Genomic DNA, 17578 nt, shown 5'->3' on the forward strand with positions numbered 1-17578 from the left:
ATCATACAAGTAAACTAGCTCTGCTTCTCACAGTCACAAGACTCACAACCACAGAATTCCGGGATCGATTTCTCTCTAGCTATCCGAGTGATGGGATGGCAATGGCATGCATTATTCAGTATTATTTGGTGCTAATCTTATGCAGAAATGTGGTTTCCAATCAATATTTTGCAGACATCTGCAGAAGCTCTTTCCCTTGCATGTATGTCCTTTAAAATCTAAATTTCTTTTTCTCCAATGGATCTGTGGCAGCAACGGAAATGGAGATTGAAAAGGAGGAAAAAAGAAGCTCAAGGTGAGGAGACATTCTACCGTGCTGACAACCGGACCGCATGGTCATCCAACAGCACGCATAAAACACCTCACTTTCCATATTTTGCTCTCGCCCGCCCTCCGGTCCACGCCCTTGTGCCGGGTGGCCACATACGGCGTTCGGACACAAGAATTTCTCCACTTGAGGAGGCTAGGACAAGTTAGGCTGACCCCATTTCTGGGTGCCCCTATATTGTCAACCAACCCTCAGTCTGTCTTCTCGTTTATTTTTATTTTTTTTTTCCAGGAAAAAGAAGGAAAAAAAAAACAAGCAAGCCCCAAATAAGAAAAAAAAAGAGAGGAAAATAACTACAAGTAGCGCCTCTTCGACCTTCTTCTTCTACTTCGTCTCCTCCTCTCTCTCTCCATTTCTCTCTCTCTCTCTCTCTCTCAAAGTCGACTCACAAGGAAACAATCTCAGTCCATTCAAATTTCTCTTCCAATTTCCATCTATAACATTCTTCAGATTTCCCAGAAACAGAAATGGTTCTTGCACAACTATTCTGTAGATATCTCTCTCTATTAAATTCTTCCGTGGCATCCATTTTTCTACATATGTTCATCTCCTTCTCCTTCTCTTGAGCTCCACACACACCCTTTCCATTCCAAATTCCAAACCCTTTTGAGCTTAATCACCGTTGTTTTTCCTCTGTAATTTCCAACCCAATGTTACACATTTCTCTCCCCTTTCTTATTTCGTTTCATTAATTTAATTAATTATCGATAACGCTCCTTGTATTCTCCTCAACCTCACCTCACCAGCTGTGGCTTAATTTGCGCTTTATTTTCTCAATCCTCGATCGTTTCTTTGGCTCAAAGGGTTCTTGGGTTGCTTTGGATGTAATTCTTGTTCCATTATCCCATATTGCTCCGTAAATTTGAAGTGGGTTTGTTTTGTTTGTGCCCAAAATTAATGTTTTGATTGATCACTCATGCTTGAATCTCAGCTGAAAAACCCAGCTCGGGCCGGGACTGGGGTTTCACAATCTCTGCAGAAACAAGTAGCTCCAAATGATAACCCTGGTCAACCAGAATCGCCCTTCTCCATAAGGTGATTGTTCTTCCCATCTATAATTTATTTGTGGGTTTCTTTTTATGGAATGGGTTGAATATGTTACACTTGTGAACAAATTTCGGTTCTCGTCTATGCTGTGTATGTTTATCTGAACTTTCACTGTAATTGGTATTTCATTTCAACTAGGTTTCCATTTGTATATTACTTTGTTCCTTTCTGGGTGAAATTTTCAAGGCTGAAGTTCATTTCAAATTTTCATTCACCTTGTGTGTAATAGTAACATATGCATGTTAATGAAATGAGTTGCATGTCAAAGTTGTTTGCTCATAAAAGTCAACTAGGTTGACGTCGTTTGTAACTATTTCAATTTGGTTTTGCAGACAGTATGTTCTTGATTGTCGCCAGAAAGATGTATTTTCTAACTGGCCATTTCCAGAGAAATACTTGCAAATTTGTCTCGACCATGGTATTAGCGATGCGTTGCCGCCCTTTGAATCCCATACTTCAGCTATCAAATCGATCAGAGGAGCGGTAGGTTTGAATTGTACTCAACAAGATGATAACAATGCTGTTGACTTCGAAAGCGGAGTACCAGATATCATTGAGGAGACTGAAGATGGGGGTAAACTGTGCTCTGACAATGAGGAAGCAATATCAAAACTTTCAAATCAGCACTGCCATTTCTCTCCTTCGAATAGTAGTCGTGAGCGTGAAGAAAACAAGGCGGACTTTAGTTCCCACATATCATCCAATAGCATAGTTTCAACTGATCAACCTTCAACTACAATACCAAGTTCACACCTTAATGTTGTTGGGTGCAATGAAACTTTGACTTCTTCTAGGAAGCCAAGGCATATGAAAAAACGACACAAGGGTAAGCATAAGAAGAGGTCGATGGGGAATATCTTAGATGTAGCCAAGCCTTGTACACCGGAGGATCTCCTTAGAATTAAAAGATTGTGCTGTGTTTCAAGCGTACCTCTTGAGAACGGGGGTGAAGGAATTGAGACTTTGATCGATGCTAAGCAAGATTGCAACTCTGATCTAACCAAGGATTACTCGAGTGAAAAGCCTGAGAGAGATGGTAGTGAAGCAGCGAATCTCAGCATGCAGTCCAGCAAAAAATTTGTAGTGAAGTTCACGTTTAGCGGTTGCAAATCGAATGTCTGAAACATATATTAAAAATATCGCACATTCTATGAGGTAAATCTCAGCTTCATTATCTTTCTCCCTTGATTGACTATCTATGCTCATAAGTTTGAAGGATTTAGTTACACTTGATTTGATTGCATCTGCATGCACCCATTCATAGTCGTACAGTTTGTAAAATGGTCTGAAACGAGAAATGTCTGATTTGATATTTCATTTCAAAAACTGTGTTCCTAGATTGTTATCTAATACATATTCCTATAAACAAAAACAATAATGATACAGCTAACACCGATAAGCATTCTCAAAGCATGTATATTTTCCGGCCTTCCCTTTGAACATGATACAGCTAACACCGATAAACATTCTCAAAGCATGTACGTTTTCCAGCTTTCCCTTTGAATATTTTGAAATTCTTGTTTATCAGACTTCATATTTTCACTTTAGTTGTAGTGGTTCCGAACTCATTAGCTCTGCTGTAAGTCATGTTATCTGTCAACTTATGCAGGTTTGTCCTTCATGGCTTAAGATCTCTGTGCAAGAAAAAGGATTTTGTCAAAATTTATTCTTTTAGTATAGTTTAGTTAGAAAGTCCAGCACCATGAACTTCTCGGTTGGGTGTGACGTACGTTATTTAAAGGATGCCTGCTCGATGGTGGGGTGCATCCAGCTGTTTATCTCAAACCATATCCAAGCTAAGGAAAACACATATGGCCTCTTGCATTTCCAGCCAAGGTTCAGATTTTCTCCGGAGAGCGCGCCACAAAATATTGCCATATGATGCCAACTTATTCATCGTTGAGTTCCATGGGATTGAGATAGCTGAGTGGTCATGGTCATCTTTTCAAGTCATTTTCTTTCCTTGATGAATGCCACCGAGCTAATGCACCTGTTGTGACACGTCAGAAACCTATACTTGCTCACTCGAAATGTCCTTCTATGACTCGACGATAACTCAACAAAGTAGATGGTTCCATTGCCCTCAAGCAGTTAACAATCTTATTGACGAGACAGTGTTACCGTAGCAGTTTCTTCTTTTATTTTCTTTTGAGTGGATTCCCAGAGAATGTACTTGTACTAGGGTTGCTCACTCTTTGTCATCTTTTACTCCTTGTCTTGATTCTTATTTACATTCTAATATTATTGAGAATCTGAGGAGATCGATCAGCCAAAAGAAAGTATAAATTTTTGTGAAGAATACAACTTATTGGATATTGCTTGCCTAAAAAATCATCACCTGTGAATAATGAGACGTTAGACGATTTTATTTCTTATTTGGACTGTTGGCACGGTCGCATGTTTAGAAATACTGAAGTAGCTAAGACATGTTTCTATTAATGGCAAGGCCATGGTCACGCTTGGTGTCTAGGACTGGATTGGAATGGTAACTCGCTATATCCAAGCTATGTTGAAGGAAGAAATGAAAACAAATTGTGTCTAACTTGAACATCGACCGAGGAAACTTATTCCTTCTCTATCCCCGCAAAAATGTTAGGATTAGAACTTAGAAGAATTAAGTTTCTTTCATGTTTAATTCTGTCAAAATGAAAACTCGTTCACCTCGACAATCCTAGCCACTAGACCAGCCCTACGTTTTTTCGTTTTAAACTTGAATTACTATTCCCAATTAGTTTAAGTTTAGTTTCTCAGAATAATAAAGAGAAGTAATTGAAAATGAAAGGCTCTTATGTGCCAACTAACTTCCATGAAATTTTGGTTTTCTCTTGCCTCACCAGACTTATGTTGAGAATCACCAGAACCTTACCAAGATTCTCTAATACATCAAGAGTTAAGAATCTAGTATCATCTGGTATAATCCAGGAGACGAGACGTCGAATAAGTTTCCTCCTACCCTTCTCTATTGTTTTGCTGGGTCAAACGGTTCTTGGCCGGTTGCTTCTGAATTTACTAAATTTTATGAACCATCTGGCCTCATGCTTTCTTGTTCCGTAACCGGTATTGCTGCAATGGCTACAACTTTAACTGGGTTTGTTTCTGTTGTGGTGCTTGATCATTTATTAATTTATCGCTATGGTCTATCCTGGGGTTTCGCAACCTCTGCAGAAAAACAAATATATAGCTGCAAAAAATATTCATGGTGAACCAGAAATGAAGTCCTTTTTCCCTAAGTTGATTGATATTCTCTCTCCCCCTCTCATGTTTGCACTCTAAATTTCTATTTAACACACTTTTCTGAGATTTTTTTTAGTAGAAGTGCATTTTGTTATATCTTATCATGGACATTTTGTTTTCTTCAAATGTTTCATGAACAGTTTCGGAGTAAAATAAACTTCTAGGTTATGCTTGATACGGACTTATTTTGGGATCGACGATAGGTTTATTTTTTTGTTAAATAATGAGTTGCAATGCGTTCCTCGAACAATCAACAAGCTTCCTCTTATTTCTACCTATTTCCATAGCAGGCAGTAGGTACAACGGCTCTTGCTTAGAGATGTCTTTTTCTAACTGCCTATTTCCAGAGAAATACTCGCATATTTTCTCAAGCCCAGCACTGTATAATGAGGTGTTGCCGCCCCCTCAATCCCATAATTCAGCTATCAGCTATGTAATCACTCCAGGGAGCTCCTCGGCGGTGTAAATTGTCCTCAATAAGATGATAAAAATGTTGATTACCTTGAGTACAAGTTACCAGATACGTACTGTTGAGCAGGAGATAAATTAGATGAGTGCAAACTGTACACTGAGGAACCAGTATCGAAACTTTTAATTCAGCGCATTGCCATTTATCTCCTTGAAATACAGTAGTCGTATGAATGAATAAAACACTACTGACTTTAATCCCCCCATGTAGTTTCCAGTATCATAGTTCCCACAGATGAGCATTCGACTTGCTACCATACCAAATTGACACTTTAGCTGCTGAACTGAAACACAAGCAAAAATGAGACAAACGTAACCACAAGAAGCAGTTGACGTACGGAGGAAGATGGATTTTCTAGCTGTAGCCTGTGGCTAGGTTGTACCTGAAGGTTAGCGTAACAAGTCGAAACACAAAAAACCGTACCTTTTAGTTTTGATTGATGTTACACTACACATATCATCTTTGGCGTGTTTAGTTATCCTTTATGATGATGCTTTAGCTGATTTAACAGTCTCATGGTCGAGTAGAGGAAGGGAAATGACAAATTTATCATCTTTGATTCAGTGGAGAAATACTATGCTTTAGCTGATTTCCTCACAAATCATGCTCCCACCGAAACTCTATCATTGCCGAATCTCACCTTCTTCGACTCGAACTAAGATTCTGATCCTATTACTACGCAACTAATTCTTATCTCATCCAAAAAAGCAGTCATGATCCTTAAACAATTAATTCAAATCTCATCCAAAGACCAATCCTAATCCTTAAACAAACCTACATCCGTCTAGAACTTTCAAATAATTTCCAATAACACGTCAGATAATACTATGATTATTAAAACCACAATAATATCTTGAAAAGTAATTAAACATCATTTCTTCTTTTGATCTAATGGCTCCAAACATGTGTCCCAATAGTGCAAAATCAGGTATAAACACATTGACATGAAAAATTTTAAATCATGTAATTAAAGATTCAATACAACTACAGAAATTGACAACATACATAAAATCTTGATTTGCCTTCTGATCATGAGTGATGACTCAGCAGTCATACATGCAGTTTGGTGATTTCATTTGTTCATTAATATATTGGTTATAAGTTATAACATATAACCAGTTTCTACCAACTCCATTCGTTTAACAGTTGGGAGGTAGCAGCTTGTTTTCTAAGAAATAACTGGGTTTGACTTGGCCCTCCACCATTTTCCGTGTGCTTGTAATTTAGTCTTGGGGTCTTGTCTTCTTAAGCAATTTCTCAGTATTATTTACTTCTGCCATGTTTAGGCACTTCAGCTGGTATGTGTGTGTGTGTGTGTGTGTGTGTGTGTGTGTGTGTCTATATATATATATATATATATATATATGGGAACAACGATACGCAAATAATAATACTGATACCTAGTTGTACATATATGAGATAAACAACCGCTCCTTAGGTATGAAACCTGGTTGAAATATGCATACCTAATTTCATCAGTGCGCATGAAATCCACTTACTCTTTCATTCCTCGTACCAGTAAACATATGATATATATGTTAGGGACGGAAATGATACGCGCGTGAACATAATTTCGATAGGAGATTCATATGACACATAATATACAGCGAAAGTACAAAACCTGAATCTTGGCTAGTCAGGAGGATTAATTCAGACTCCCGGTTTGGATCATCCTGCTGGTTCTTTTTGGTGGGGGTGAATGATGATACAAACGACAAACAGTACTTTCGATTTGGATGTAGACCTAAGATTAGCCAAGTTTGAATTCCTCTCCTCTCCTCGTAGTTCATATGAATTTAATTACTATGAATATCACTTGTTTTGTCGAGTTTTTCTAAAAAGATAAATAGTCTTGGAACAAAAACCGATCAACCTCAATCAATTTACCCAAATAAACATGTCTGAATCTGCTGCATTTACTTTTTGTTTCTGCACAGATGAACAATGTTTATGATACACAGTGGCCCTTGATCAAGGCGATCAAACGTACTATATATGGAACAATACACCTCAATAAAGATATTATTAAATTTGAAAATATATATCGATTGATCGCATTTAGAGCATTTCCACTCATGTTCAATTGACATGGCCAGATCCCAAATTCAACAGAAAATTAATCGAAATTCACACAACACTACAATTAACATACCCTTAATTACAACTTAATTACATAAAATTAAACATGTAAATGATATACTACATATCATTTAGGTACGTGCACACGACTCCTTTTTCGATTATTTACGACATTGATAAGATTAAGAGGATTGGTCAACTTGTACAGCTCCGCCATCGATCGACATCTCTTCGTCTTCCTCCTTGACCCCAAACTTATATCTAATTCACCATCATCTTCTTCTTCTTCTTCTTGTTCGACCTCATCCTCTCCAAATATTGTTCTATATTTCGAGGAACATACCTGACCATCACGATCACGGTCACCGTCACAGTCACCGCCACGAGCAGCAGCTAGACCACTTTTGGCATCGCTTTCTTCTTTGCCGCCGGTAACGTTGTTGTCTGACGTTGACAGTGATCCGCTGAGTTGTATGAGTTGCTCCGCCGCGTCTTTTTCAAGCTCCGAGAAATAACCGCTTCCGTTTCCGATCAGGTACTCCTCCTCCTTAACGATATTCTTCTTTCTCTTCATGCTTCCATTTTCTTCTGGAGCTGATTTCTTCGCCATGTATATATGTTGATATAACTTAGCTGACAATCAAACGAGGGTATATAATTTCTGCAGGAATTACCTAGTTTTGCTTTTATACAAGGCCATAGAGTCGGTTTGCCATTTTAAATATAATTTTTTTATTTTATTTTTTATTTTTATTTTTATTTTCATTTCCTCGGCTCTCCTACTGGGCCCTATTGACTCGTAGGCCCAAGACTTGGTTTTCTTTGGGGAACAACGAAACACCTATAACCTACAAATCAAGTTCCTCGTACGACCGGAGACGAGCTTAGTCAAACCGCAAATATTGTTTAAGTTTGGTTCACTTTCAAGCTCAAGTTAGACTTGACTTGGTTCTTAACTTGACTTGCTTTTTATACGAGTCGAGTTCAAGTGAGCTTAAAAGCTTGAACGTCGATGCTGAGCTCAAGCTGTATCGAGTTATTAAATGCAACAAACTTAAGACTAGCAACCAAATAACACAGAAAACCTTTCTTTTCTCTCTAGTAACTTCTCTCCATAAGCTTCGTGAAGAACGCAGGAAACTTCTCTGGTTCCAGGGCGTTTCCCCTCAAACCATGAACTCGGCTAATAAACCAAGCCTCTCTCTCATATTTGGTCGAGAGTCTTGTCCTTCCTAGCTTTTGAACTAGGCTGGATCTTCGTTTCCATATTCCAGATATTTGTCTGCCCCAAGATTTCTAAATATTTCTAAACACGGCCATCCTTCATGAACATGTAATTAGGGCTGGAAAAAAATTTCCAAAAATTCCCGAACCAAGCCAAAAAAATCCCGATCCCCAACCATTCAGTATGGGATTTGGTATTACTTATTCGATTGTTCGGGATTCCTATACCGAACCGCAAATGCATATAAATATTTTTTAATTATAGTTGTAATTAATTTCAACCCTTGGTTCTTAAAAATGTGTCTCTGTGATTCTTTTTTGGACAGTTGAGGTTTATGAAATACAATTTATGATCGCATGCTTTCTGTAATTCTTCAGAATGTGTCCGTGAAAGCATGTTGTGATCGCAAGCTATGTGTTAGTAAGTTTCAGAGTTGAGGTTTATGAAATGAGAATGTATCTCTGAAATTTGCACCTTATGATTAGCTTCCATGGGATTCTTTAGAATGTGTCCTTGAAAAAAAGTGATTCTTCAAAATCTCAAGTTTCAGCACAAAAGCTCAAAAGCTCAAAACTCAACATGTTGTGCTGATCCGTCCTGAAATACCGAAATTTCGGTTTGGGATCCCATTTTTTGTACATGATCCCATACCGAACCACCCTTAACAACTACAACAAATTATTATATTCATGTTCTTCAAAATATTTTTTCCGAGCAAAATCTATTATAATTTGTAACCAAGAAAAAATGAGTTTCAGCATGGGTTTTCTTCCTTGCGGGAAAGCGTCTGTAACTTCACGCCTCCTCCATGGATGCATCATGCACCAGAATTTTGATTGGACTAACTATACGTGGTTTAACAAAATAAACAAACTGTCTGGACATGGCCTGAACCCTAGGCGTAAGTTGGTTCCCCTATCGAAACATTTGGAGGGTCCCCGAAGGACCTTCATAGGTGTTTTTTGGGCCTTTGAAGGATCCCGGGACCACCTTGGTCCCACTGTGGATTCGCCTCTTTTGGGGGTGTATTTGGACGACAAGGAACTATTGATCTTTTCGAATGTTGAATTCCTTGTTGGGGTATGCATTCTATTCTATGTACCCTGTCTTTTTGGTTCAAAAAAGGGAAGCTCTCTTTTGATTCTTTTGTCAAGTTTTTGAACAGATTTAGACTATAATTTAGCAATCAGCGTTCTTATGTCTTCTTTTGAACTTTGACCTATAGCTATAGTCTCTTTTTGGTTCAAAACGACTTTTCTTCCTTAATGGAGAGCTTGATTTGCCTAGATTTATACTGGTATGTTTGGGTATAATCAAGTATCCAACTAACAAGTGCATAATTTGACAACAAAGTTTCTCGGATTGAGATGGCTTGCTTGCTTACCAAGTGGTGTTGCTTTGTTGTATGCAAAAGCTTTAAAGGATTTCGTACCCTTTCGGGACAGTGAAGTGGCACAGATAACTGATGAAGCTCTTGACGGAAGCAACGGTAGACCAGTGTTAAAATGCATATAGTTGATCCCCGTATGTTCGTGAAGCAACTCAATTCCCAACGTCTGAACTCCATTGCTTTCCTGCCTCTGTGCTTCGCATCTCTACTCAAAAGTGGTTTTCACTCTCTTTCTTGAGCGGCAGCATAAGCATATTTGAGTAGCAGAACTCACGTCGACATGTTTAAACTATGTTTTAACCATCTATATTTGATTAACAACTGTGTATGGAATTGCCAGAAGAGAGCCTAAACCCCCTCAAACCTGCTAAAGTTTACCTTAATTATCCCTAGAGCCTAAATGACCTTGTTTTGGGCCTAGGATTTACGGTTTACCTGTTTAGTCTCTAAACGTCGAAGATCCTAATCAAGATCATGTAGAACAAACCGTTGTACTTGATCAGAGAACTATTCATCACCTGAGAGTCCTCCCCCTCTCTCTAACTCCATTTCCATTAAAGTTAAACAATGAATTTGCAATGCTTTTTCCGTTTTTCAACATCAGGTTCTGTGTTATCGAGCTGTTTAAGTTCAAATTTTGTTGCTCAACGATCTTTGGTCCATTGCACGTCTTTGCAACCAAGTGTTCCAAATAAATTCAGCTGCAAATGGAGTTGAAAATTTAGTGCTCCATAAGTTCCTGAAAGAGTTGCAGTTGAATCACTTTGCAAATAATGGCAACAACACTTTATGCAAGTGGCTCAGGTTTGGATAGTCTTGTTTGTTTTTGTTTACATTTGCTTATCCTGGTTGATGTTCCACGTTTGAACAATTTGTCATTCCTCATTCTACCATGCTGAATTCTTTTTCAGATGTTCAATCTTCGCCAATCGAACATAAACGCTAATTCGGTCGATCCCCACCGTTGGTTGTTAAAGGTATTCAGATCAGATCGTTGAACAAAGTTGAAATATGCAAATGAAAATATAATAATGTTTAGCTCTAAACGACCCAAACCAAGTCACTCACTAACACCCGATCGTCGAACTTTTGTTTGGTTTGCTTTAGTTTCCTTATGGATTTTTGTCAAATTCAAAAGAAATCAAACAGTAGGATTTGGCTACAATACTTATACGTATAAAATACAATTATCATCTCGATAGTCAGATGGTAATTGCATTAAATACTTAGATTCATATGAATTATATTTAAACATCAAATGATGATTATATTAAATATATATTCACAAGAATTATATCTAACCGTCAAATGGTAGTTATATGGAATAAGTGTAAATATTGCTGGTGATCCCCAAGTTTTAATACTATAGTTGATTTAGTTGTAGTTTTTAGTAGGCTAAACAATATCTTACATGACCTGTTAGCATGACATGGGTTAGTATTACCCATGGGTACTGGTTTCATCCCATTAAATGCATGCATCTTTTAATAATTTTATATACCCCTATCAAGCTCATTCAGACCACTTCATCACTAACTCTCGAATTTCAGAAAGACAAATAGTTTTTATAGTGCATGATTGGAAGATTATAGTTGGATATAACGTCTTGTTGATTGTTGTTTGGCGTTAGTTGTTTGTCATGAGATTTCAAGTTCCATTTGCCAAAAAAACATAATTTCTAATGTGTGTCACAGCTTAAGTTATATCATCTGTTATCTAAGGAGTTATGTCACCCGTTATCTAAAGAGTCATGTTTGAGTTTGAATTTCATCACTCATTAGCTTAATGAGTTGACGTGATGTGATACATCAAAATGACGGATTAACACAAACATGACAAATACATCTTGTTTATCATGTCTGATTTTAGAGTGAAACCGATTTAATTGGAACAGTGCCTACTGTAGAAAACCCAATGGTAAAAGTAAATTAACATTTTCCTTTGACACATAAACATGATTAATACGAGGAGCCATTGGGGAAATACTTGGCTACTGACAAGTCAGTACCCATTTACACACCAAATTTTATGGCCCAATAAAAATATAACATGTCATTTCCCTACTCTTTTCTATCTTTGTAACCAAACACAACCTCACCCTTAAAACTGTTACCAAACATAAATCTTCTTCGCCGCTTCGTCTGCCTTCCGCTCGAACAAATTGATGACGATACTCATAACCGGCCACCGCGGCCTCGTCGGCTCTGCCATAATCCTGCAAGCTCCATATTCTAGGATTCAACAACCTCGCACTCGCGACGGTCTCGACCTCACTCGCAAAGCCGGCGTGGAGTCCTTGTTCACCACCAAGCGAGAAGCCCCAAGTCGTCATCCTCACCGCCGCAGAAGACGGTGGCATTCACTGCTGGGTGGAGTCGACGATTGTTGAATTTTATCATTTTGGTTTACATCTGCCATGGGAAGAAGATTATTATTTTGGTTTAGGTGGTCTGTCATGGTAGATCGGCCATGGAAAGAAAGGAACAAGAAAAGATGAATGCTTGGTTATTTGAGGCTGTTTGGTTACTAAGATAGCAGGGGTGTGGGAGAGAATTTCAAATGACAGATGTTGTATTCCTGTTGGACCACATAGCTCGGTGAGTAAAGTGAGTACTACCCGGACAGCACCTAAGTATCATCCGTGTAAATGGGCCTCATCTGAACTTTATCTCCTTCCTCTCTCACACGCACGCCCGCACAGAGAGAAAGGAGAGACGGCGGAGCCGCGCAGAGGGAGAGAAAGAGAGACGGCGGAGAGAGAGAAAGAGAGAGTAGCGTTTCCCTTCCATCTCTTACTTATCTCCAGACTCTGCAAATCAGAACAGCAATTGGATTAGCTAGCTGCCTGGATTGCAATTCCTTCATTTCCTTCCCTCCCGACCCTCTGTTTTCCAGGCAAGTGTTTGTTCCTTCCTCTTACTCCCACCTTCTTTTTTCCAGTGTTTGGTTATTAATATTATTGTTATTATTTCAATGTTTTTATTGTTCTATTTGAAAACACTGATATATTTTCTTTGTGGGTTTCTTAGTCCTCGTTTGGCATCTAGGATTGGTTTGGGATGGATAAACCACTTTCTATCATTGTTGTGTACCAGAAATTTTGCTTCTTTTGATTTCTTATGTATTGAAGAACCCTTTTGATTAAGGCTAAATCTGTGCTTTTCACTCAATTTTGCATAAGTTCTTAATCAATCTCAATCTCTGAACAAATGATTATTTTTTCTTATCTCATGTTTTTATTTTTTGCATGACAGTTCTTTCTTTTTGGTTGAATTCTTTTTAATGTTCTTGTGAGTTGTGATGCGATCGCTCCCTCTGGCGCCTCTTCCCTGTTGATGTGTATATATGTATGTCGTTGTGTCATTTGGTGATAAAAAAAAAAGGGGCGACCCCAACTCAACAAGGCTCCTCGCTTTGCGAGGGTTGGGGGAACATTTATTGTACGCAACCTTACCCTTGCTTGCAAAAAGGCTGTTTCCACGACTCGGACCCGTGACCTTTCAGTCACAAAGGAGCAACCTTTTCGTTGCACCAAGACTTGCCCTCTGTCATTTCGTGATACAATATCATAATTGTTTTGGTTTTTATTTGGTAGGGTTTTTGTTGTTGAACCATCTTTTTTTTATCCGTGATTGTATAACTGGAGCATGAGAATTCGATGACTAGGTCATGGCTGGGTGTTTGCTTAAGACCCAGCGGAAAGTTCAATTTTTCTGCAGAGAAACCTAGTGTTTGTTTCATACACAATGGAAAACGTTGTCGATTCGGATAGTTAGGTAGGATTCCTTTATGGAGAAGAATTCTGTCTTCTGGTGGTTAGGTTGAGTCAAATTGGCAAATTGATACTGCTAATTTTGTTAGTCATAGATGTACAACGTCTTCTCCTTCTGAATATGGGACATGCAGGTTCCTTTTTCCGCTTATAGATATCAGTTTCCTAAGAACACTGCTTTGCACTGTGGTTGAAATTGTGTTTGCTTGTATGTGTGGCTAAACTTAGGGCTGATGCATGTATTTTGAACCTTTTACATGATTATGTGACTTAAATTTGTTTTTGTTTACAGGATAGTTGGATAGTTGGATAGTTGGATAGTTGTGCTTCTTTGTGACAGTTTTGCTTCGTCTTGCTCATAAGAAACCACTAAGGCTGGAAACGTTTAATTTGACCCTTGTGAGAATAGTGAGCCAGATGGTATTGTTGTACCCTATATAATGTCACCACACATGTGTATTGTGTAGGGTGTAAAGATTGTGAGTGTGAAATATGGAGTTGTCTTTGCCTTTCTCATTGCAAAGGGATTTACCCATCACTTCTCTCAGATCCAGCTTCCTCCCTCGGAATCCTCGTTGCTTATTAGGTACAGTCAAGAGGAATTATAAAAACAATAGGATCTCAGAAAATATCCCTTTTTCAGTTTCTTGCTTGTCTGTCAAAACTGTCCGCAGTCCTTCACTAGACAAGCATGTTGTGAAGCAAAACAAGATACGTTTTGTCCAAAAGCTACAAACACTGCTTCTTTCCAAACCGAAATGCTATATTCCAATTCATATTCTCAATAAGTGTCGAGCCTACCTTTCCCTATCAAAGCCACGATCCATTCTCTCAATGATTCATCGATACCCTACTATTTTTGAACTCTTCTCAATCCCAACAGCTCCCTTGCCATCCAATGCAACTAAATCATTTTCACAACTCTGTGTCCGTCTAACCCCAGCTGCAGCAGCCCTTGCTGCTGAGGAATTATGTCTCAAATCAGCCATCTCTGACTCCTTGGCCACAAAACTCCAGAAACTTCTTATGCTCTCTTCTCATCATCGACTACTTCTGTCAAAGTTGGTTCACCTAGCTCCAGATCTTGGTCTTCCCCCTAATTTTCGCTCTCGTCTATGCAATGACTATCCAAATAAATTCAAGACTATTGACACCTCCTATGGCCGTGCACTTGAGCTTGTCTCCTGGGACCAAGACTTGGCAAAGCCTTTACCATCTCCAGAAGTTCGGTCACGTGAGCTAATAGTAGACAGACCTTCGAAATTCAAGCAGTTGACGCTCCGAAAGGGTCTAAATTTGAAGAGGCGTCACCAGGATTTTTTGCTCAAATTCAAAGAAATTCCAGATGTGTGCCCATACAATACCCCCATCTCGGACTTGCCTAAGGAGTCAATTGAGGCAGAGAAGAGAGCTTGTTTGGTGGTGAGAGAAGTGCTAGGGATGACGGTTGAAAAGAGAACTTTGATAGACCACTTGACTCATTTTAGGAATGATTTTGTGCTGTCCAACAAGTTGAGAGGGATGATCATACGGCACCCGGAGTTATTCTATGTGAGCTTGAAAGGGCAGAGAGATTCAGTGTTTTTAGTGGAGGGTTTTGATGACAAGGGTGCACTGTTGGAGAAGAAAGAGACTTTGGTGATAAAGGAAAAGTTGATGCAGTTGGTCAGAGAAAGCAAGAGACTAAGAAGAGAGAGGAAGAAAGCAAGGATTAACAACACTGAGATTGGTGGCTCTACTGATGACTTTGAGTCCGATGATGATGATGATGACGACGACTATGATGATGGTTTTCAGAGTTTGTTTGAGCCTGAAGATTTTTATGTGGATGATGATGGTGATAAGAAGGGTGAGACAATTGACTACAGGGAGAAAGGGCAGTTTTGGACTGTTGATGCTCATTCTGTTCATGATGGCGGGAAGCAACAAATGGAACCTTGGTAGAAGAGAATGTCAATTGTTCAGATCTTACCCGAAAATAATCAAAGTGCGAGGATAGTATTATGGCAGTGATATGAATGACTGTAAAGATGAAGTCTCACGGTCTGTATCTATATGTATGAAGCAAATGGCCCTTCACCTAAAGGGTAATTTTTCTGAAATACCTTACATTATCCTGAGTTGAATAGTTTACTTAATTCAAAACCACTTCACTTCACTTTCCTGTTAATAAAATTGGCTTATGGAAGAAGCAGATTGTAGGCAACCTACATAATTGAAGCTTAATTTAAGGTATCTAAGTTTGTGCTCAATTTGCTTTTCATATTCTCTTATTTTATTCGAGGAATTATAACTGTTTTGTTTAAAAGTTTTCCCAAATGAGTGATCAGTAATCATTTTACTTGGTCTTCTCTAGTAGTTTGGAAACTAAAGATGTAACCCTAATCTTTTCAATGTATTAGATTGTCATCTTTGATAAAATGGAGCTTGTTCTATGGATCATTCTAAATTTGGTTGTATCCTAGTTTTTGCTCCTAAAATGATGAATTGGCTTTCGATGACTACATAGTACGAGCCCTACTATGTGGACAGATACGGGTCAAACATTTTTCTAATTCTGTTACCACAGTAACCGGAATTTGGTTCTATGCAGAGGCTTTTCTTCCTGACCTACTGGTGGATTTGGGAAAGGTCAAGCCTCTAACTTACAAGTGCATAATTTCACCACAAATTTTCTCAGAGATGGCCTGCTTGCTTATGAAGAATTGTTGTTTGTGTCTTTGCGAAAGTGTTGGACTCCTTTGTTGCCCTTACCTTATTAGATGTTTTTGCCCTTGCAGGCCAAGAAGTGGCACAGATAATTGATCAAGCTCTTCATGGAGGCAACATATGCATAAAGATAGCTGGTTCGTGTATATCCACTGCAGCTTCTCGGTTCTCAACCTCTGCATCAATGGCTCCATTACCTTCGTGCTGTTCTGCTATGTATGTCAACTCAAAAAGTGGTTTCGCTTGGAATTTCCTTTCGCGAGCATGAGCATAGGTATGAATCATGGAATTACCTTTCATTTTTTACGTTGATTCAAGTCACTGTGATATATTTCAACGATGCTGTTACTCCCAATGTTTGATTAACATCTGTGAATGAAATAGTTGATACATTATTTCATTACTACGAAACACAGCAAATTGTTGTTGGCCAACATGAGAACTCATCATTACTGCCAAAACTAGAACACGCCAAGCATATATATACTCTATTTTTCTGTAAGCTAAACATCTATGGAAAACTCGTGGGAAAGGGAAAAGGTGCTGTTCCACACGCTGACAGAACTTATATCCTTAACTCAGGTACAGTGAGGCAATATATCTACTGAAGCAACTGCTAAACTGATTCACTTGTGATGGTAATATTGGACATTAATACTAGACCAATGGTGGGTGCTGCCATGCTGGTTCAAGAGTGGCACCTAAAAGGAGTCCTGCACTTAGGTGCGCGTCAAGGGAGACCTTTAAATTCTATGATTGGTACGAGGAGCAGATTTCATGAAGAATATGAGGAATGTGGGGTGGAGCAGCTAGTCCCGCACCCGCAGCACTATGCTGGGGAAGGAGGATGGCAGGGTGTTCATACGGAGAGTGGCATTTGGTTGACTATTTTTGGGCTTCTTCCATGTGATATTATATTTTTCTTATATACCAAATAGTATTCATCCCGTTTCGCTACTGTTCAGAAGTCCGCAGTTAGTGAAACGGGATGAAGACATTCAAACTGAGTGACCTCTAACCAGTTTGAATGTGTGTAGGCTGCGTGACCGTTGATCAAACTTTTGGCATCAACAATTTTTAATCTACACTATTTGCAAAACACGTTCCTTTTCGTTAGGAACCCTCGGTTTGAAGGTATACTCAACTGCTGCGTTTTAAATTTTTTGTTCATACAACTTTTTGAATGGAAATTATTTCAAATATAACGGAGACTAAAGTTTCTGTAAACCCTTGTTACGTGGAAATTTTGATTAAATGAGCATTACCATTCTCTCTAATTGAATGGTCATGCTTTTGACTTTCATAAACTTTGTAGATTAAACAAT

At 38.7% G+C, this 17578-nt stretch overlaps 3 protein-coding genes across 6 annotated transcripts; 2 read left to right on the forward strand and 1 right to left on the reverse strand.

Moving 5' to 3' along the window:
- Window positions 1-635: 635 nt before the first annotated feature.
- LOC137723708 (uncharacterized) lies at window positions 636-3679 on the forward strand. The gene is made up of 3 exons (XM_068462902.2): window positions 636-1363; window positions 1708-2530; window positions 2985-3679. Exons 1-2 carry the CDS (start codon window positions 1245-1247, stop codon window positions 2495-2497), a joined length of 909 nt encoding a protein of 302 aa, XP_068319003.1. The 5' UTR covers window positions 636-1244; the 3' UTR covers window positions 2498-2530; window positions 2985-3679.
- A 3407-nt stretch (window positions 3680-7086) lies between these two features.
- On the reverse strand, window positions 7087-7842 carry LOC148697280 (uncharacterized). The gene has a single exon (XM_088691976.1). It carries the CDS (start codon window positions 7765-7767, stop codon window positions 7285-7287), a length of 483 nt encoding a protein of 160 aa, XP_088548102.1. The 5' UTR covers window positions 7768-7842; the 3' UTR covers window positions 7087-7284.
- A 4008-nt stretch (window positions 7843-11850) lies between these two features.
- Window positions 11851-17352, forward strand: EMB1692 (Ubiquitin carboxyl-terminal hydrolase family protein). 4 transcript variants are annotated; one of them, XM_088692245.1, is made up of 5 exons: window positions 11851-12667; window positions 13837-15631; window positions 16138-16175; window positions 16325-16527; window positions 16836-17352. In XM_088692245.1, exon 2 carries the CDS (start codon window positions 14037-14039, stop codon window positions 15486-15488), a length of 1452 nt encoding a protein of 483 aa, XP_088548371.1. In that variant the 5' UTR covers window positions 11851-12667; window positions 13837-14036; the 3' UTR covers window positions 15489-15631; window positions 16138-16175; window positions 16325-16527; window positions 16836-17352. The 4 variants fall into 4 exon arrangements, with proteins under 4 accessions (XP_088548371.1, XP_088548372.1, XP_088548370.1 ...); XM_088692246.1 differs by having other exon boundaries at window positions 11881-12667; window positions 13842-15631; XM_088692244.1 differs by lacking the exon at window positions 16138-16175 and having other exon boundaries at window positions 11881-12667; window positions 13842-15631.
- Window positions 17353-17578: the final 226 nt, after the last annotated feature.

Source organism: Pyrus communis, chromosome 4, assembly GCF_041283825.1.
Source record: "Pyrus communis isolate YQ-2024b chromosome 4, ASM4128382v1, whole genome shotgun sequence".
Classification (NCBI taxonomy): domain Eukaryota; kingdom Viridiplantae; phylum Streptophyta; class Magnoliopsida; order Rosales; family Rosaceae; genus Pyrus; species Pyrus communis.

Coding starts and splice junctions, on each gene's coding strand:
- LOC137723708 (XM_068462902.2), top strand. CDS start 1,245: ATGCTTGAATCTCAGCTGAAAAACCCAGCTCGGGCCGGGACTGGGGTT. Junction 1,364..1,707: donor GAATCGCCCTTCTCCATAAG/GTGATTGTTCTT, acceptor TTGGTTTTGCAG/ACAGTATGTTCTTGATTGTC.
- LOC148697280 (XM_088691976.1), bottom strand. CDS start 7,767: ATGGCGAAGAAATCAGCTCCAGAAGAAAATGGAAGCATGAAGAGAAAG.
- EMB1692 (XM_088692245.1), top strand. CDS start 14,037: ATGGAGTTGTCTTTGCCTTTCTCATTGCAAAGGGATTTACCCATCACT.